This window comes from Aplosporella prunicola (genome assembly GCF_010093885.1).
Source record: "Aplosporella prunicola CBS 121167 unplaced genomic scaffold K452scaffold_36, whole genome shotgun sequence".
NCBI classification, from domain to species: Eukaryota; Fungi; Ascomycota; class Dothideomycetes; order Botryosphaeriales; family Aplosporellaceae; genus Aplosporella; species Aplosporella prunicola.
In genome coordinates, this window is record NW_022983564.1 from 119,747 (window position 1) to 139,812 (window position 20,066).

Below are 20,066 nucleotides of genomic sequence, written 5' to 3' on the forward strand. Positions count from 1 at the left end.
AGATTGGTTACAACGCTCGATGTGGCCAGCAGCTTCCGTTGTTAAGATCAGCGTTGACTGTTTACAACGTTGTTCTCGATAAAACGTAAAGGTACGCGAAAGGCTACGCAACCCGGGCCGGATATACCGATGAACGCCTTTCTGAGACTGAGTTTATTGACCAGTTCAAGCGTTACAACCGGTTCTGGCTGTATCTCAATGTGAGAGGACGGAAGCACCAATGATACTTCGCTACGCCCAGGACATGGACCTCTACGGACCGACAGCTGCGGAGAAGGAGGCGGAGTTGGGAAAGCCGATGGCAAGACCTGGTTACAACGGCGGCGATGCGAGCAATGGAAGAAAAGCTTTGATTGTAAGAATTACGGACTAGAAAAGAAAACAGGAAAGGAAAGACTAGAGCCTAGAGACTCAGGTCGCCTGAATGAAATCGTTACTGTTGAGTGTTTTCTGAAGACGAGAAATTATCAAGGTTGAGGTAGGAATAATCAAATTCCCCATTCCCGTCAATTGAACTGAAAATGCTGAAGTTGTCCGAAGAGTCAGGCTGGGTTGCGCCCAGCAAATAAGGCCCTTGGCCATGGTCATTGGGGAAACCCATATTCGTATCTGTACCGGCAACGTTTCCCATATATCCAGTAGGTTTCGTCATCGCTTCTGGAAATTGCTGTGATGGACCTGATACCGCACTTGGTGACTTATATCCAGAGTCACTAGTACGTCGTGAATTCAGACGAGCATTTGCAAAACCCCTTGTGATGTCCTCTGTGTCGAACGGACCTTGCGGCGGCCTGACAAAGATGTTGGGTGCAGACGGCCTCCGAGATACATCAGGGCTATTCGTTGTGGTCGAGGGCACGCTGTCGGTGCTGTTTGTTCTCTCGAAAAGCTCGGCACCGGGGCCCTCTCGGAATGTAATGAAGGCCGTTTCTACTGATTCGGCCAGAGCTTCGTTTAATCGGGTGAGCATTCCCTCAGAGAAGAATTCAGTCATCACTGCTTCTACCCTTTGTTGGAAAATTCGTCGCGCCTCTTGGCCAATGAAATCTCTGCATATAGAATAGAATTGTGAGATGTGTTGTTTTTGAAGGACGTTTGTCGCTGTCCAAACTATAGACGATAAGCATGTTGATCAAGAAAGCTAATCCAGTGCAGTACTTACATGGCGACGGTATCATGGATTCGGTATCCCGTGGAAAGAGAATACGGTATATAGCCCTCCACTTATCCTCGTAAGGTGCGGACCTCATCCTTTCACGTATTTCTCTTTCTTGGTCGCTATCAAATCCCACAAGGAAAGATGGTTCGTCAGCCTTTTCGCACCTCTCATCTGCGTTGACATGTGCATCCAGTTCGCTGGTGTCCTTGAATGTCATATGGCATCTGCGGCAAATTACAGGCAAACGGTGGACTCTAAAAAGATGTTCTCTAAATCCTTGTATCAGAATTGCTGGCCTCGTTTGTTGACAGAGGCCAACTCACTTGAGCTTCGAGATATCAGGGAACCCGCTTTGAAAGCAAGCGGCAGATTTTACGGGTTTGTTGGGCTGCCTTTGAAAGTATGGACAAGCCCACTTCCGTAAAGTCTCTTCTTGAATGGGTTTGATTCCAGGTCGTCGTGGGCGCTTGTTTCCATCTTCATCGTCATCTCTTGAGTTGCCGCTATCCTTAGCTTTTCGCTTTTGGTTTAGGCTTGATCCTGCGCTTGCGCGCTGGTTTGTATTAAACCGCGTTGCAATCGGAGAGTTATCACTGGACCGGGTCTGTGTTGAGTTACCGCCGGCTCTTGAGGTTTCCCCAGCTGCAATAAAGTGTGCAAGTTCGATATGAGGGCCGTAGCCTGTTTCCAGAGCTTTGTCGTACATGGCCATCACCCGGTCGACAACCTCACGTTTGATTGGCGACAGGATTTCTTCAACTAAGTGCTCCTGCTCAGTAGCCATGGAAGGATCTGTCGTAGATGTACAGCAATTACTGTCCATTTCGTCCTTGTCATCAGTTCCTGATCTGTCGAGTGGCGGCTGCTAAATATTAGTACTAAGTCCGGGATGAGGTTTATATGTGGTACTTGCCATCGTCCCAGGAGGCAATGATTCATCTTCGGCTCCCATGGTTGATTCGCCTTCGTCGTGGGATTGTCTTTCTGCTCTCCGCTCTTGAATTTTGTCCACAAATCTTCGTACAGCTCTTAGCGTGTACACAAAGTTAAGAAACCGGTCATCCGGTGTCTGTGATTCGATATCCTCTGATTGTGACTTCTGGGTCGGAGAGGTTCCGCCTTGACCTTTCTTCGGGGTATGAATATCAGAAGCTAGGCCGGGAATGGAGGATTCCATGCTTGGGTCTTCTCTCAACGAAAAAGGGCTCCAAGGTTGATCTCTTCGCTGTCGCAATGAGGGACCCATAGCTGATTCTATGTCCATATCCACTGGCTGGGCCCGTTGTTGATTATCCTCTATAGATCTCTCTCGAGAAGGGTTGTTCTTGCTGCGGTGTGGCAGCTCCCTTGAGGTGCCAGAACTAGCTTTATCATACGTCGGCATCTCAGATTCTGGTGAAGGATGGTTGCGGGAAGGCTTTGTTTGCCTGTGGTGGATGATCAACAAGAATTCTCCTAAAGTTTAGAACTAATAAGCTGTATGACTTACTTCAAAGAGTTTTTGTAAGCTTCAATGCTTGGTAGATCCTTGACATCTCTGTCTGTCGCCTCATCATACGTGTCCGAATTCTCAGAGCAAGGTGTCTTTGACGGAGTGGACAGAGCGGCTGCCAGCTCATTCGATCGCTGGGGCTGGAACACATGGACCCAGTACAAAAGCAGCAAAATCAAACTTCTGCCCAGCAAAGAACCAAACATATGTTCAGTCGTCTTGTCACCCACGCTGAAAAACTGCGAGATACCCTGCTCGAGCTCGAGGTACGTTGACTCCAATTCCAGAATAGGAACCCTCATCTGTCCCATACCACGGCCTCTAGTTCCTTTCGCACCCCTCATTGTGTTCCAGATCTCGCAAACGGTCGGCTGATCTGCCTGGTCCAGGTTCGGAGGTACGTAGAACAAGTTTTCTTCCAACCGGTGTGCGGGAAAGGTGCGTATTTGTCTCTGACAGTGGATAACCTTTCCATTGAGAAAGCGCATCGCATTCCTGGCAGCTCTAGGATCAACATAGCTGACGAATCCGTAATTGGACCCTTTGAAACGAATGTCCAATCCTACTTGGATGTCTTCCAGACTTTCAGAAAGTCCAACACTGGTCAAGATGAGTCGCAGCTCGGCATCCGTTATGTGTTGGTCTAGGCCAGTGATGTACAGTGTTGTGGCAATCGACGCATTCCCATTGCTTGGATAGCGCTGCTCCCTCAGTCGGAGCAATGGGTTATTGTACCCATCACTAGAAGGGGTACTCTGGTGTACTCCGGGCTGAGGTACGCCTGTGTCTGGGCTTGATCTTGAATCGTCGCTCATCTGATGCGATGACTGACGCATCTTGTAGTGACGGGTCTTGCTGGTGTTACGGTAGGGTGCTTGTGACACAGGTGGCTTCCTCGTTGGTCGTCGCAGTTTTGCTTTCAGTTGGCTTACAGACGAAACCTTGGTTGGCTGGGGTGCAAGAGGAATGGCGCTCGACATTGCACCGTAGTAGCTGCGCGGTACAGACCAGACTATCTATGACAGTCTGAAGCTGCTGACCAGCCGAAATTGAATATAGCTTGGCTTCTTGGCTTGGGTCCCGGAGCGCCCGGGATGTATGATCTCGGGTATGCGTCGTGCAGGACGGTATTTGGTCGGGGGCCGGATGAGAAAGCTGAGCTCATTCGTCTCTAATAGCCTTGAACTTTGGCTCTGTAGACGTATCGTAATGAAGCAATATTGGAAATTACCAGATAGATGAGAGAAAAGTCCCCCGAAATTAGAGTTAAGATGGAGTGGATTGAAAGCAGCTCCAAATCCCACGGCATTTGTAGACAGCAGAAGAGGGCTGTGTTCCGAGGCTGAGAACTTCTCGCGCAAGGCTGTCTTTCTCGCAAAGCGCGTTAATCCAGCTGCTCGTTATGGTTCACGTGCTGTGGGCGCAGCAGTCGCCACCGTTGATATCGAAAAGGTAAAGTGCTCTTAGCAAAGCTACGTTATTGATAATGCAGGAGATAGGTTTTTGCCATTGAACCAATCGGTAGGGTTTTCGGATGTAAGCAAGCCTTGTTGTACAACATCCTGTACAATCGTAAGCTGAATGTCGACCATATTCGTAAATACAGTACAGGGTATTGAGCTGCAAGCTGCAAGCCACGCCCCACAGTGACGCAGACCGGTCAAGGCCGGCGCGGGCCGCGAATGCGGAGTAAGATGGGTTGCTGAAGTACGGACACGCAAGCTTAAACGTGTCTATCCCTCAGGCAGTGAAACAACCTGGGGTAATAAGCAGCTTATACTCACTTCTTGCACAGCCCTTATCAACCGATTTCAGATGGGACAAACTGGCTCGTTTTGACCCGGAAAAAATCTGCTACGCGGTTAACGAGCATTTGCGATGTAACATCGTTTGTATGGAGGCATAGCTAACGCGCAGGTCCGAGAAAACACAGCCCTCGCAGTGCGACTTCGCCCCATCGAGGATAAAAGCTGGCTACGGGATCAAGCAGGACTGAAAACGAAGACGCAGGACTGGAATCCCGCATTTGCGAAACTCGCAATTCGCAGATAAGCACTTACACTCTTCGCTCAGATGCGCGATTGAGACCCAAGTAGCGAATATCTATAATTTGACGTGAGTAGAAACGCGCAGGTGAGTATTTTGGAAAACGACGAAGGTAGAGCAATGTAGATATAAAGATGCCTTTGAGGCAGAGAATGCAATATTTCTGAGACCACAAACACCATTTCATCTGAGACATCAGCACACCACCATAAACACACATACACACCTCAAACTTTTCAAACCGCCTCGCCCATATTCGGCAAAGATGCCCTCCTCCACCCAATACCAGACCAGCTACGCCTACTATGGCACCAGCAGCAGGAGCGCCACTACCTCTACCCAAGCTGGAAAGGCCCCGTGAGTACTGTTTTATCCTATGAAGCATGGCATGATGTATAAGCATAGCTAACAGGTGGTTGAGACAGAACGGAGACTCCAGTTATGATGACTCGCCTCATCCACGAGACCCCGGGGGTGCATGAGAGGCTAGCCATGGGGGTGGCTGGTCCCAGTTTCGCCGAGAAGGAAGCTGAATTGCAGAAGCTCATGGAGCGTCTGCGGTAAGACAACGGACGGGATTGTGGACATGAAATGGATCTATGAAAGGGAGGAGATGAGATATGAGATGTAAATACATACCTTCGAGTGAAGAGATATCCCAATAAAATATTTACCACTCATTTATAACCTCATGTTGTGATTTTCAGATGTCAAATGCTTTCCGGTAGCTGATGATGCTCAACTTCGCAAGGCCCTGGGCCGTTATGTCGAATATATACCAGGCAATCTAAGCCCTGTAAAATTCTCCGCAAAAGCTCCTCAGGTCATCAACCATTTCGTATGGCGCTTCGAGCGCAGCAAAATGGCCGCCATAATCCCTCTCTAAAAATTTATTAGCAAGTTGTTTCACAATCAAACGGGATGGCAGTAATAACTTACCTTTGTACCACTTCAAATTACCCGTCCTTCCTACCGCTCTCGCAGAAGTAGGCCCTATGTCCCATCTAAAGTTTGAGAATCCCATTGGCACATTGATCCTGTTTTCTTCCTTGAGATTGAACTCAACATAGTCCTCATGCCGCACATTTTCGTAGTAACACAGCATGCTGGTCATGATACTGGGACTCGTGAAGAAATACAGACAAACAGTCGTCAGGAGCCTGTTCACGAACTCCTTGTCTTCCAAGCTCCTGTACTTCGGATCCACAATCTCTTCGTACTTCTCACCGACCCACATCATGATCCCAACTGGGTTGTCTGCTAATGCAATGCCCAGAGTTTGAGGCCTTGTACGCATCTCGATCGCGTATCCCATGTGTGTCTCGTAGCCCGGACGCCCCACAAACCATTCCATGCGTTCTTTCGCAACCTTCTCTCGCTCAGTCTCTTCTACGCCTGGAGGTGGCTCGCTGGGACACATGTTCGTGTGTACTGCACGGCACGCGGGATAGCGCCCAGACCCCAGCTCGCGTATAACCCAGTGCCCCCAGTCCCCACCCTGCGCGCAGTATGAAGAGTATCCAAGCCGTTGCATCAGTGCGTCGTAGACACGTGCGGTGTCTTGTAGCATCCAGCCGCGTCGAGGAGAACCGGAGGAAAAGGTGTATCCGGGAAGCGAGGGGACGACAACGTCGAAGACTGGGGCATCGCCCTGGGAAGACGTCAAGGGCTCGATGACGCGAGAGAATTCGTAGAAGCTGCCAGGCCAGCCATGGACGAGTAGGAGGGGTATCACGTTCTTTTTGGAGCCAGATGGCGATGTTTTGGCGCGCTCATGTATGAAGTGGATCGTTAGGTCCTCGATATTGGTCGTGAAATGGTGCCAGGATGAGATTTCCTTCTGTGCAGTTTCCCAAGAGTAGTCGTCATTCCAGACATTGTACAGCCTGTGTACCCAGTCTAAAGGCGCTCCATAATCTTCTCCGGCGTCCGGCACGATTGGTTGCTGCGGGAGACGCGTGTCTTTGAGCTTACGGTATAGACGATCGACTTCGGCTTGCGGGATCGTAGGATCAAATGGTTTGATATCGGTCATGGCGGGCGACGGCTTCGAATTGCGACTACAGGAACTTGGGCTTCTGTCATGGAAGTAAGAGAGCTTCGCTGACAAAGCTCGCTATCCCACGACGTCATCTTGAGGTGTTGATGTTAGAGTCAGCTTCGACAAGGCTTCGAAGGTTTGACAGAAAACGACCCGGAGATAGCGGACCGTTGATTGATCCGCGGGCAGGCAAGTCGAGCCGGGTTGATGTGTGGCGCGAAACGGTTGCAGGACATGGCTCGTCCAACTTCCGCGTTCCTCGACAGCCACTCGCCTCTGTCATCTGTAACATGACGCAGCGTCGGCGGAAACCCAGATTTGCGGCGCAAGTCGAGGCCGGCCGCTGCGTATACGTCATGTACGCCGCGCAAACAGGTAGGAGACGACAGCTTCTTTTCGCATTTTCTTCATCTCATGCACTGTTTCCATAACATTTCTCTATTAATTTTCCGTGTATGATACCATCATCATTCGCAATTCAATGACAAAACCTCAATCGTCGAGCGTTGATTTCCTACTTTCGCGCGTGAAGAGCAAAGACCTCCGCACCATGGCGGGGGAGCGACAAACCATCCCTGCTCGCCACGGCATCGCGACGTTTGTGCCAAAGGGCCATTCCATCAAGATCATCAACACCTACGGTACGCAGGTTGTAGACACATGGGCATTCGCACTTCATGAGACGCCGCATGGCGATCCTGAGGCAGACGAAAAGGCTGCGCAAGCGGAGTTTGATAAAGCACAGCAGTCAATACTAGATCAAAAGGATGAGAAACAAGGGAATGAAGAGCAGGTGCAAAAAGCCAAAGGCACAGAAAAAGGGACCGACGATTCGCGTGCTGGAGCCGAAAAGGCTGAGGAACAGATTCCCAAGGAGAGCCAGTCAACAGCTGATAGCTCATCCGAAGAGCCAAAGGAAAAAGAGGAGGCTGCTACCGAAGATGAGGGGCAAAATAATAACGAGGAGAATCCGACGAAAGCATCGGAGGAAAAGACGACTGAGAAAGATGATACAGTTGAAACCAAGTCCTCGGAGGAGAAGAATGAGCAAAAGGAGGAAAAGGAAAAGAACGAGACAAACAAAAACTCTGCCACCGACGCCGTAAACGAAGCCATGAAACCTCCAAATGAAGTGGGGAAGACCCCGCGAAAAGGATGGAGCTCTTATGTACCTTCACTGCGCGGGCGCACGAAAGGGCGGTCTACCGACGCGACGGATGCCTCGAAAGAGCAACCCAAAAGGGTCAAAGACTCACCAAAGGACAAACGTTCGCCGAAAGAAACATCACCTGCCGACGACAAAAGCACCATGACTACGGAAGAGATCGACAAAGCAGAAAAATCCGATGACGACGCGGACAACAAGTCTATCAAGTCGACAAAGTCGAGCAGAACATGGGGTTCCTACATCCCGTCCATTCGCAACCGGACCAAGGATGAACCCCCTCAGGAGGGTGATTCCGGAGCGTCACCGCCACAAGAGAACGAGAAAGGAAAAAGGGGTTGGCTGTCTTACCTTCCGTCGGGCACGTCTTATACCTCCTACCTACCTTCCCAAGGCACTATTTCTGCTTTTGCTGCCTCACACCATCGCGACCCGACAAAATCGTATGCCGAGCAGCTTTACGAGTTTTCCAGAACTCCAGTAGGGGCAGCCAGCATATCAGGTACGTAACCTGGCTGTTCTTCTGAATTGAACCCAGACTAACCCTTATTACCGCCCAGCTGCCACCGGCTCCGGAACGGCTGGTTCTCTTTACGCCGCCTACACTGCTTACACGAAGCTGCAATCGTCCCAACACCCCTCCAACTCGATGGAATATCTGTCCCTCCCGCACACATTTGCTGCGACACATCACTTGTCGCCCATACCCGGCGACACATTACTCACCAACCTCCGCGCCCCGCTCCTGACGCTCATCGAAGACACGAGTCCGTTGCCCCAGGCCGATCAAAAGGAGGATGACGCTGGCATTGCCGGCAGGCATGGTACGCTCTTGCCCGCTTGTGACCCGCGAGTGTACAAGCAGTTAGGACTGGACCAAAACGAGGAACGAGGTTCTTGTGCAGAGAACCTTGTCATGGCTCTCAGAGAGCTAAACCAAAAAGCGGGACTGCAAGGCCCTAAAGCCGTAGGCGCAGACGTGACAGTCAACTATGCACCAACGCCTTTGAGCTTGTTTATGAACCTGTGCATTGAGGCAGCAGCTAAAGAAGGGAACTTGGACGAAAGGGGAATTCCCAATGAGAAAGAAGAGTCTCAAGACCCGAAATCTGAACTCTCTAGTGGGCAAGTCAACGTTAAAGAACCGCGAACCTACGAGGGCGGCAAGTGGGGCAAGCTGGGCGAGAAGGGCGGCTACGTAAAGTTTAGAGCAGAGAAGGATGTCGTGGTCGTCATGAGCGCGTGTCCGATGGACGTGGGGCCCGTGAACGGTGGGCGGTGCAGAGCCGCGAACTTTGTGGTTGAGGAGCCGGAGGAGGTTAGGCGGAAGAGGGAGGCAGAGGAGAAAGAGAAGGCTGACGAGAAAAAGAAACAGATAGAGGAGAAGAAGAAACGGGCTGCAGAGAAGAAGAAGCAGGCTACCGAGAAGAAGCAGGCTGAAAAGAAAAAGGTTGGAAAACGGAGGGACAGTGGTCAGAGTGGTGTGGAGAAGGAGTCGAAGGCGACAGCGGATAACGAAGGCGATAAGAAAAAGGATGAGAAGGCTGAAAGCGCGCCTGAGCCTAAGGCTGAGAATACGCCTGAGCCTAAGGCTAAAAATACGTCTGAGCCTAAGGCTGAGGAGCAAGGTGCAACAACATCGGGGACTGAGACGCCGAAGCGGAACGCACCGAAGCCTGGAAAGAAGAAGCCGAGAAAGTTGGAGAAGCGGAGTTAGGTATGGGACTGCGAGAGGGTTTTGCGCAGTGAGACTTCTAATAGCTGTGCTCAGCTGTGTTGCTCGTGTCCAATCTCTTCAATTTTCTTATCTGAGGTTGTCAACTTTTCAATATCTAAACTGTAAAAGTCTGTGTGTAACAACCTTTTCGTCTTTGCCTACTGTCCTTCTTTGAATCCATGATGTAACATAACGACGCCTGTCTGGAAATGAAGCAGAACCTGCAAGTGTACATACCGGAGGTCAATCATGGCTTGTGTTGCCTGGGGAGGTGGTTTCCCAACATTGGTTGAAGTATATCAGAAATTTCCCAGAGAGGACCGAACACTTGAAGCGCTGTGCTCCTCCATACCCGTGGCTCCTCGTACGCTGCATTGCGGTGTTCGTACCAGCAAAAGCAATGCGAAAAGACATGCAGCAGATCCGGGGCAGCGTGGCGGGGGCTAGGGAAGGCCCGTGCCCCGTGGGCGCGCGCTCCCGAAGTTCGACCGCGCATCTCGAAGTCTCGGGCGACTGTCGCGTCGCAAGCTGCTTGCAACCATCGCCGCTGACCCGATCGCCCACGACATCCCCTCAGGCTCTCCCGCGGAATGCTCGCAGCGCGCGCGACCTACAACTAGCTTCTCACATTGGGCGCTGCCCTCAACGCGCCCCCGAACGCTTCGTTCCTTTGACACCGCAAGCGGTCTCGTCAGCGTCACCTCCACCACCGCCTCGCGCCTTCCAGCTCTCGTCACGCGAGATCCACCGCCACAATGGGTGTTCCCGCGCTTTTCAGGTGGCTGTCGCAAAAGTACCCCAAGATCATCTCGCCCGTCATCGAGGAACAGCCGATCGACTATGGCGATGGCAACAAGGTCCCCGTCGATGCCACAAAGGCCAACCCCAATGGCGAGGAGTTCGACAACCTCTATCTTGACATGAATGGTATCGTCCATCCATGTTCGCATCCAGAGGACCGCCCGGCTCCGGCCAACGAGGAGGAGATGATGATTGAGGTCTTCAAGTACACCGAGCGCGTCGTGAACATGGTGCGACCGAGGAAGCTTCTTATGATCGCCGTTGGTATGTCCGCCGCGCAGCTTTGTGAAAAGCAGTACACCCCCAAGGACAGCTTCATTCCTTCCTACATCGGATGACAAGTCGCTGAGGGGGTACGACTGCTTTTCTTCGGCCACTCCCAGTCTCACGAGATAGTCCAGTTTGCTAACACTTTCTAGATGGTGTCGCTCCCCGTGCGAAAATGAACCAGCAACGTTCCCGTCGTTTCCGATCGGCCCAGGAAGCCAAGGAGAAGGATGAAGACAAGGCGGAGTTTATCAAAATGCTGAAGGCCAAGCATGACCAGGGCGCTCTGGATGCTGAGGTTCAGGCAGCTCTTGTCAAGAAGACCTGGGACAGCAACTCTATTACTCCCGGAACGCCCTTCATGGCCATTCTTGCGGCCAGTCTTCGGTACTGGATTGCATACAAGCTCAATACCGACCCTGCCTGGGAAAAACTCAAGATTATCATCTCCGATGCGACTGTTCCCGGAGAAGGAGAGCACAAGATTATGGAATTTGTCCGCTCTCAGAGGCGCTCTCCTAACCATGACCCGAACACGCGTCATGTCATCTACGGACTCGACGCGGATCTAATTATGTTGGGTCTTGCTACTCACGAACCGCATTTCCGTGTGCTGCGTGAAGACGTCTTCTTTCAAGAAGCTAAACAAAGAACTTGCAAGCGGTGTGGCCAGACCGGGCATTACACGGATCAGTGCAAGGGCGAAGCCAAGAAGAAGGAAGACGAGCACGACGTCAAGAAAAACCCTGTTCAAGAAAAGCCTTTTATCTGGCTTCACGTCTCGATTCTTCGCGAATATCTCGAGGCCGAACTTCATGTGCCCAACCAGCCGTTTGCGTTCGATCTCGAGCGTGCTTTGGATGACTGGGTCTTTATGTGTTTCTTTGTTGGAAATGATTTCCTGCCGCATCTTCCTAGTTTAGACATCAGGGAGCAAGGCATTGACACCTTGATCGCTATCTGGCGTGACAATCTTCCTGCTATGGGTGGATATGTTACCAAGGATGGCCATGTTGACCTGGAAAGGGCCCAGCTCATCCTCAACGGTCTGGCGAAGCAGGAGGATGCAATTTTCAAGCGTCGCAAACAGACAGAGGATAGAAAAGAGGCAGCTGCAAAGCGGAGAAAGCTGCAGCAGGAAGGTCATGGACGGAGGGGAGGGAGATACTCCACCGAAGGCGTTGGTGGCGGTGAAGTTCCCGGCAGACGTGCGAAGCCAGAAACGTCACAGAACTTTGCCAATATGCCCCTCTTCAGTCCTGGGGATTTGCAGTCGAAGCAGGCGCGGTCCATGACTCACGACAACTTTGTTAACAGGAAGGCCATCTTCCAGGCTAATCAGGCCAACAAGAGCGCTGCGGCAGCTCTGAAAGAAGGGCTTATGGGCAACAAGCCCGCCGCGCCTGATGGCACTGAAGCAGGCACGGATGGCGATGCAGACGAGTCGATGCCCGACACTTCGGCCCCCGAGACGCCCGCAGAGGATGGCACCACTACGTCACCTTCCACTGCTCCCAAGAGAAAGGCGGAAGCAATCGAGGAAGACACCGATGCTGGCACCCCCGGCCGTAAATCGCCGGACCCTGACAGCACTCCGAGTAAGCCCAAGGACGATGATGCGCCGCCTGAGGATACCGTTAGGCTGTGGGAAGAGGGTTATGCCGACCGGTATTACGAGCAAAAGTTCCATGTTGATCCCAAGGACATGGAGTTCAGACACAAGGTCGCTCGGGATTATGTTGAAGGCCTCGCATGGGTTTTGCTCTACTACTTCCAGGGCTGTCCTTCGTGGACCTGGTACTATCCTCATCACTATGCTCCTTTCGCGGCAGACTTTGTCGATATTGGCAAGATGGACATCAAGTTTGAAAAGGGAAATATATTCCGCCCATATGAGCAGCTGATGGGTGTCATGCCTGCTGCGTCGAACCACACACTGCCTGAGGTTTTCAGGTCGTTGATGACAGACGAGGACAGCGACATTGTCGACTTCTATCCGGCAGACTTCCCCGTCGATCTCAATGGCAAAAAGTTTGCCTGGCAGGGTGTTGCTCTTCTCCCGTTCATTGACGAGAAGAGACTCTTGAAGGCGATGGCCACTAAGTACCCTCTCTTAACTGACGAGGAAAATGCACGGAACGAGTTCGGCAAAGACGTTTTGCTTTTCTCCACCCGTCACCCTCTGTACGAGCAGGTCGTCACGAACTTCTATTCCAAGAAGCAAGGCGCACCTAACTACAAGCTCGACCCGAAGATCAGTGAAGGCTTATCCGGCAAGATCGAAAAGAATGAGGACTACCTTCCGCAGAGCGCGCTGACGTTTCCCCTGCCCTCGGGCGGCATGCCCGACATCGACGAAGACCAGTCCATCAGGCAAGTCCCACCTCATTCCATCCCACTCCCATTCCCTACCTGGGAAACACTGCTAACTAATTCTCACAGTGTGCACTACGAAATGCCAAAGTCCAACCACATCCACAAGTCCATGCTCCTCCGAGGCGTGCAATTCCCCGCCAAAGCCGTCGACCGCAGCGAGCTGGAACAGGTGCGCTCCCGTGCAGGCCGCACCGGCCGCTCTTTCGGCGGCGTGCCGTTCGGCGGTAACGACCGCGGCTACAGCTCGCACAACCAGAACAGGTACAACAACGGGCCAGGATCGGGACGGCCGCCGCGCCACCACAACAATAACCGCAACGGTGGCGGTGGCGGTAACGGTGGCGATGGCCAGATCAACTACTCGAACCCCTTCGCTGCGCACTTGAACCCCGGCTTCGACCCTGCGGCTATGGGCCGCGCGCCTCCGCCACCGCATCTCGCGGCCATGAATGGCTGGGCGCCGCCACCGCCGCCTGGATTCCAGGGCGGTGGAGGGTATGGAGGTGGCGGAGGCGGGTACGGCGGAGGAGGAGGAGGAGGCTACCAGGGCGGCGGTTATGGTGGCGGCGGGCGCAGAGACGACCAATACAGGCCCGGTGGTGGCAATGGTGGTGGGAGGCAGGACGATCAGTACAGGCCTAGTTATGGGGGCCATGGGGGCCACGGAGGCGGTGGTAGGGGTGGCGGATACCACCGTGGTGGTGGTAGGGGTGGAAGAGGCGGTGGTGGCTATGACCGCTACTAGAGAGTGAGTGAGTGAGTGAGTGGCTGGCGAGGTTCTTGCTTCTTGCTTGCCTTCTTGGCTGCATAGCTACATCACCACAGTCTCAGGAGCCAGAACGGAAGATGTGGACGCTGCGCAGGTAGATAGGGCGGCGACGGCGACGGCGGCAACGGCGGCGGTTGGCTCTGTTTTAGCTCTTCTCTTGTATGAGTTCGCTGAGCAAAGAAGAGAAAGTCACAGTGACGGTCACGGTCACGGTTACGACTGAAGATGGGGATTGGGGATAGCTGGTAGCAAGTAAGAAGTAACAGCTGGATTCTTAGCTAGAGATGGATATGAGAAGCGAAAAGGAAATGCGAATTAAGGATGGCTTTGTTTGTCTGGTTAGGCTTTGTGGGGTTGGAGGGCGTTCGTTGTGTTGTGCTGTGAGAGTGTGAGTGGAATGGGTGTGGGTTGGGTTTGGTGCGCTTATGGTTTGTTGCAATTGGAGGTATGTAGATGTGTAGATGTGCAAGTAGCTCACGAAGTCACGCTTGCTATCATAAGCAACCATACAAGTCATTTTTGTGTTAGAACTAGCACTAGACATGCACGCATGCATGCATCACAAGCACTATCACTATCCAATCAGAAAGGAAAATCTTGTAACGATTTACGGCGTAAAAACTTTAGAGCCCTACCTATAAGAAGAACTTGCAGTCTATACATAGGGAGCGTTTGCATCTAGGTACTTATAGGGCGAAGCGATTCGATATCCACGATATCTACCTCTCCGACCGCAGTACTCATGCACGCATCATCACACCCATGGATGTCACACTCGTAGTGACATCACGGCCTTATTATACCTAGTATGCACCCACCCATGCATGTAGACGGCTCTCTCTCGTCTCCACGCGCTCACGCAGCGGAAAAAATCCCGCCGACCAGCGAGCGCTGCGGGGAAAATCAATAAAACCAATATACATAAGCAACGTTGCAGCGTGGCAGCGGGAATGAGGGTCAGCTCAGCTCAGCTCATTCTACCCCGAGGGTCAGCTTATCCCATGTCCGCGGCTCAATTGGTTGAGAGCCTAGGCCCCGCTCGTGTGCAGGCGAGGATGCGCTCCCCGCAAAAAAAGAGAGATGAGGGATCGCTGCGCCGCACCAGGCTACGCCGCAACTGGGCTACTCTACTCTACATACGCCGCACCAGGCTACATACTCCGCTACGCTACTACGCAGCTACGCCGCTGACGCCGCTGACGCCATGGGCGCAACGTTGCGCGGGAATCCTTCGACGGGAGCGGAGGAGGTGGCGTCGCGGGGGATGGGATGGTGGAGGCAAGGGCGGGTACATAGTGGTTTTGTTTTGTTCCTTTTTGTTTCTACTCGTATGGGAACAACGTACACACGTAGTGATGATGCCTAGCGAGTCGCTGGAGAGGGAACAATGGAACCAGGTAATATTTGTGGTTGTTTGCGGTGCACGTGTTGTCCCTGATGATCCCTGCTGATGCGGGGAAACATGCGCGTGGACTGGCCGCTATGCATGCAGTGCTGGGGAGCACGCCATAGGTATGCAGTGCCGGTCTGCTGCCTTGGTGAGCCTGGCAGCTGCGGTAGCTAGGTAGGGAGTGCGCGTCAGGCCCGCTGCGCGAGGCATTCAAAATGGCGCCTTGTTCCCATCTCCTCCTCCTGCAGCTGCGGTAGCTTGGTAGCTTTTTGTTTGCTTTCGCTGCTTTTAGCCGACTACTGACTCGCTCGTCTGTTGTCGTTGTCATCGCTGCTGCTGCTGCTGCTGCTGCTGCCGTTGCTGCTTCCTCTCTATCCTCTCTCTCCCCTTTCCCCTTTACCCTTCCAATTGGCCCCCAATGCTCGCGCAAAAACTGCTGGCCACCGCGGCGGCCTTGCTCGCGACCTCGGTGCGCGCCCAGGACGCCGACGGCAAGTACGAGATCGCGGCTGAGGGCATCCGCGCCCACTTCATCGCGTACGGCGCCAGTATCTCGAACCTCTTCGTCAACGACTCGAGTGGCGTCGAGCGCGACCTCGTCATGGGCTTTGACAATGCGAGCTATTATGGCGAGGACACAAAGCACCCGCATCTGGGCAGCGTGCCGGGTACGTTTGCGGCGGATCGCCTTGGCGGCTGGGCTGACGCTTGTTTGCAGGTCGCTATGCCAATCGCATCAAGAACGGCACGTTTGAGATCGATGGCGTGGAATACCATACCGATCTCAATGAGAATGACGGCGTGGATACGCTGCACGGTGGCGCTGATGGCTGGGACTGGGTGCGTGTTGCTGGGTGGCTCCTTGGGGCTTTGCTGACGATGCGCAGAGGAACTGGACTGTCGTCTCTCACACTTCGGACTCGATTACCTTCTCTCTTTTTGACAAGGATGGCTCCAATGGCTTCCCGGGCGACGTCTCAAGCTATGTCACGTACACCGTTACCCCGTATCAATGGCATCTGAAGATGTCTGCTACGGCTCTGACGAAGAAGACGCCCATTATGCTCAGTTCACACGTAAGTATCTGTTGCGACCTCGATAACACATCCATCTTAACACACGCCAGACATACTGGAACCTCGACGGATTCCAAAATAATGACACCGCCACGGCGCTCAACCACACGCTGCACCTGCCCTACTCGGGCCAGCGCGTCGGCACTGACGGCATCCTGATTCCCAACGGCGACATCCTGCCCAACCTCAAGGGCTCCGTCAACGACTTCTGGAGCGCGCCCAAGCAGATCGGTGCCAGCTTCGACGACCCAGAAATTGAAGGCAACTGCGGCACCGGCTGCAAGGGCTACGACACGTGCTACCTGGTCAACCGCGCGCAAGACGGCGCGTACGACTGGCGCGAGAAGGGCCCCGTTGCGTCGCTGTCGAGCGACTTCAGCGGCATCCAAGTCGACGTCTTCACCGATCAGGAGGCTTTCCAGATCTTCTCGTGCAGTGGCCAGAACGGTATGATATTGCGTTGCTGAGATGAGAGGGAATATATACTGACATGATGCAGGCACTTTGCCGCTCAAGAAGACGCAAGGCTTCTTTGATGATGAAGAGAGGCCGCGCGTAGTCGAGTCTTATGGCTGCGTTGTTATGGAGGTCGAGGACTGGATTGATTCAATCAACCAGCCGCAGTGGCAGCGCGAGAAGAAGAACATCTTTGGTCCTGCCGATAGCCCGTACACGCTCGAGGCTGTTTACAAGTTCTCAGTGAAAGGAAAGGGTGGAGGTGAGGATGAGCTGTAGAAGCGATGGATGTTAATCTACCTGTACTCTGGTGTTACAACGAGATAGTCTTGCTAATTCAGACGGTAGTGCAGTGGAAGGTGGTGTTAACTATGATGTTGCTCCAGAATCTTGTCAGTGAAGGTAACTTTATCCCAAATTCTCACCATAGGGTAACGCCTTACCCTATTAGGCAAGCGGCAGAGAGAAAGGGCTTGAATAATGCCTAGAGGCCTGTCTACTGTTCTCTCTCCTTTCTACCGTCACAACGCGTCCCACTGGTTGCCTGTGCTCTTGCCCGTGCCCATGTCCCACGTCACTGATAGTGCTGTTTCCCAAATTGATAACAGGCAGGACGCGCACTAACGCGTGTATAAAGTTCTTCCTCGCCCGCCTACCCACCTTTCTTCCTCCACCAACTGACCTCACCACCACACAGACCCTTCCTTTGGTGTGGTACTCTGTCCTTTATTGAACATGTAAGTCCTTCTATTTGAAGACGCTTCCCTACGGGCCGGTTTCTACTTATATCACAGCGCGCACGTCAACCAACTTCAACCTTCGTTCCACCAACGTTGCGCCTACAAGCTCTTGTACCCAAGTGTGCTCGCCTTGTCTTCAACTTCCAGACACAACATCTCCCTCTCCACACCCCTTCACTCAGAACAACTCACTCCAGCGTTCGCATCTGACCAACATGGATTCGCCGACGACACCATTCCCGGATCCAGAGGCGCTGGAGCACTTCCTCTGTCGCACGGTCAAGTCGGTACCCAACTTCGCAAAGCTCGTCTCCAGGCCGAAGCTGGACGAGCCACTGCCATTGCCGCTCCCACCTCGGGCGCCCGACGTTGATATCAAGACGGGCATCGTTCCCCAGTCCCGCAGCCCGCTGGCCACCATGATGTCGACTGACGCATTCGGCTCTCCTCGTCTTAACACTGGCGGCTACCGCACTCATGGCAATCTTTCAATCCGCCCTCACCCATTCGACTATGAAATCGCCTCTCCGACGCCGCGTCATGGCCGCGAAACTGTTCTCTCTACGGAAGAGTTTGAGAGTGAAGTCGATCCCAGCAACCTTCTTTCAGTGCCGGTTCACGACCACCTGCAGAGGCCCATCTCACCCAAGAGTGCCTGGCTTAGCGCTGACAGTTCTGAGTCTGACAAGGAAAATGTGGCTCCTTGCCGCGTCCAGAAGGGAGGCTATGACTCTGACTCTGACTTCGAAGACGAACGTTCGAACATCCAGGGCCCAAGTGCTCACCCAGGCCTCTCCATCAACTTCGTTGATGTGGCTGATGAACACTCTCGGGGGTTCAGCAGTGAAGCGTACTATTCCGACAACGAGGACTCCGACGATGAGAGCAACGATGATACCGCCAGCAAGCAGAGGCTCGACTACCACAAGCTGTTCAAATCGGAAACAGTTGCTGCCGACGAAGGCTTCGGCGAGCGTCCCATGAAGCGTCCTCGCTTTGAGATCTACTCCAGCACCACGCGCCCCAACGGCGCCGCAGGTGACGCGCACGCCAACCACCCCCAGCAGAACGCAAGCACGCACCCCCAGCGCTTCAGCAGCCTCGCCGGCGGCGTTGTCCCAGCCGAGTGGTGCGTCTCCGGCCTCGCAGACCGGCTCTCCGAGTGGTGGGCCTTTGGCCTCGAGGCCTCCAGCAACAGACGCATCTCGCCGCGGGTGACGAAGCCGCGCCAACTCGACATAGCCGAGTTGGTCGTCTTGGCCGAGGGGCCGGGGAAGAAGGAGAAGACGGAAATTTGCCGTTTTGACCTGGGCAATGTTGCGCAGATCAAGCTGTGGGAGTGCGATGTTGTCGGCGAGTACTCTGACGGTAAGCCTGCCACAGCCCCTTTCCCTACACACACTGCGCTCTCACTCAACACCTCGAACACGAAAAGAATTCGAACTGACGTTGTTGTTCAAGCAGACTCCTTCATCACCGACCCCGACACACTGACGACGCGCTGGACCTGGTTCGAGATCAAAGAGGTACTGTCTAGTCCCCCTCCCTCGAAAACACAATTGACTACGCCCCCAGAAGAACCGTAGCAGCAGCAGCAGCAGCAGCACAAGCACCAACCCCCCCGCCTACCTCCGCCGCAAGCGCGCCCACTCCTCCGCCAACCCGGTCATCGATATCAACGGGAACACCGTCTCTAACGAGCTCCCGGACCAGCCGTGGCAGGTCCTCGCGTTCCCGTCTGCGTATATCACGCGTAATTGTGTTGAAGAGGTTACTCGTCCTGCGCTGTGGACGTGCCCTGAGCAGCGCTCTGTTGGCTTCACGCAGCACGAGGCTGGCTTCACCCAGCGCACAGCCGGCTCGCGCACCTTTGCCCACCCCACCGCGCTCCGCCCAAAGACGGCCCAGCTTCGCGCGCCGCTGGCCGGGGCTCCCAGCGCACGTAAGCAGCCGCTCAACGCGTTCGGCGCCCAGACCCTTGAGGACCCGTTCTGGATGCCGCGCCCGGCGCCTGCCCCTGGAAATGGAGGCGACGAGAACGCCACCGCCATAAACCCGCTGCTGATCAACCCGTACGTGACGGGCTCGCCGCTCGTCAAGCTTACGCAGCCCCAGCCACAGCCACACACAACAACCACGCCCACCCCTGGGACCTCAGGGCTGGCCGTACAAACCGTACAAACCACACACCTCCTCAACACGGCCCACGTCTTCCGCGCCCGCGCAGACCCCTGCCGCGCCCTGCCCCTCCTAGAGCTCCACGGCATCGACACCCCCGCCACGCTCCTGCATCGCTGGCACCCTGTCGCGGACGCCTTCGCTGAGGGCGAGCTGCTGCTGCAGTATCTCGTGCTCGGCGCGACGGAGAGCGCATACGCCAGCCCTGGCTCTGGCTCTGCCAACACGGGCCCTACGACGCCGAGTTACTCGGAGCGGTTTGAGACGCCGGGTCTGAGTTTCTGCGGCAGTGGCTCTAGCAGCGGCGTTGGTGGTAGTGTTGGTGGTGTTGGTGCACACGAAGGCGGCACGCCCCTGACCTGCCGTGTCGTGCGCGAGCAGCCGGCTGTATCT

General features: G+C 53.9%; 4 protein-coding genes across 4 annotated transcripts; 2 read left to right on the forward strand and 2 right to left on the reverse strand.

Moving 5' to 3' along the window:
• Positions 1-1,007: 1,007 nt before the first annotated feature.
• On the reverse strand, positions 1,008-4,017 carry K452DRAFT_116285 (uncharacterized protein). The gene is made up of 4 exons (XM_033535094.1): positions 2,649-4,017; positions 2,073-2,586; positions 1,163-2,021; positions 1,008-1,110 (listed from the first exon to the last, which is right to left on the reverse strand). The coding sequence occupies exons 1-3, from the start codon at positions 3,629-3,631 to the stop codon at positions 1,479-1,481; spliced, it is 2,040 nt and encodes a 679-aa protein (XP_033392694.1). The 5' UTR covers positions 3,632-4,017; the 3' UTR covers positions 1,008-1,110; positions 1,163-1,478.
• Positions 4,018-5,484: 1,467 nt separating this feature from the next.
• K452DRAFT_236661 (uncharacterized protein) lies at positions 5,485-6,732 on the reverse strand (the record flags this gene model as incomplete). Its single annotated transcript, XM_033537527.1, has 2 exons — positions 5,485-5,579; positions 5,637-6,732. 2 exons carry the CDS (start codon positions 6,730-6,732, stop codon positions 5,485-5,487), a joined length of 1,191 nt encoding a protein of 396 aa, XP_033392695.1.
• A 556-nt stretch (positions 6,733-7,288) lies between these two features.
• K452DRAFT_279284 (uncharacterized protein) lies at positions 7,289-9,708 on the forward strand (the record flags this gene model as incomplete). Its single annotated transcript, XM_033539410.1, has 3 exons — positions 7,289-7,620; positions 8,044-8,405; positions 8,464-9,708. 3 exons carry the CDS (start codon positions 7,289-7,291, stop codon positions 9,618-9,620), a joined length of 1,851 nt encoding a protein of 616 aa, XP_033392696.1. The 3' UTR covers positions 9,621-9,708.
• A 5,933-nt stretch (positions 9,709-15,641) lies between these two features.
• On the forward strand, positions 15,642-17,034 carry K452DRAFT_236648 (uncharacterized protein; the record flags this gene model as incomplete). The annotated part of the gene is made up of 5 exons (XM_033537524.1): positions 15,642-15,891; positions 15,942-16,063; positions 16,111-16,299; positions 16,350-16,746; positions 16,799-17,034. 5 exons carry the CDS (start codon positions 15,642-15,644, stop codon positions 17,032-17,034), a joined length of 1,194 nt encoding a protein of 397 aa, XP_033392697.1.
• Positions 17,035-20,066: the final 3,032 nt, after the last annotated feature.

Coding starts and splice junctions, on each gene's coding strand:
- K452DRAFT_116285 (XM_033535094.1), bottom strand. CDS start 3,631: ATGTCGAGCGCCATTCCTCTTGCACCCCAGCCAACCAAGGTTTCGTCT. Junction 2,587..2,648: donor GCTTACAAAAACTCTTTGAA/GTAAGTCATACA, acceptor CATCCACCACAG/GCAAACAAAGCCTTCCCGCA. Junction 2,022..2,072: donor CATTGCCTCCTGGGACGATG/GCAAGTACCACA, acceptor AATATTTAGCAG/CCGCCACTCGACAGATCAGG.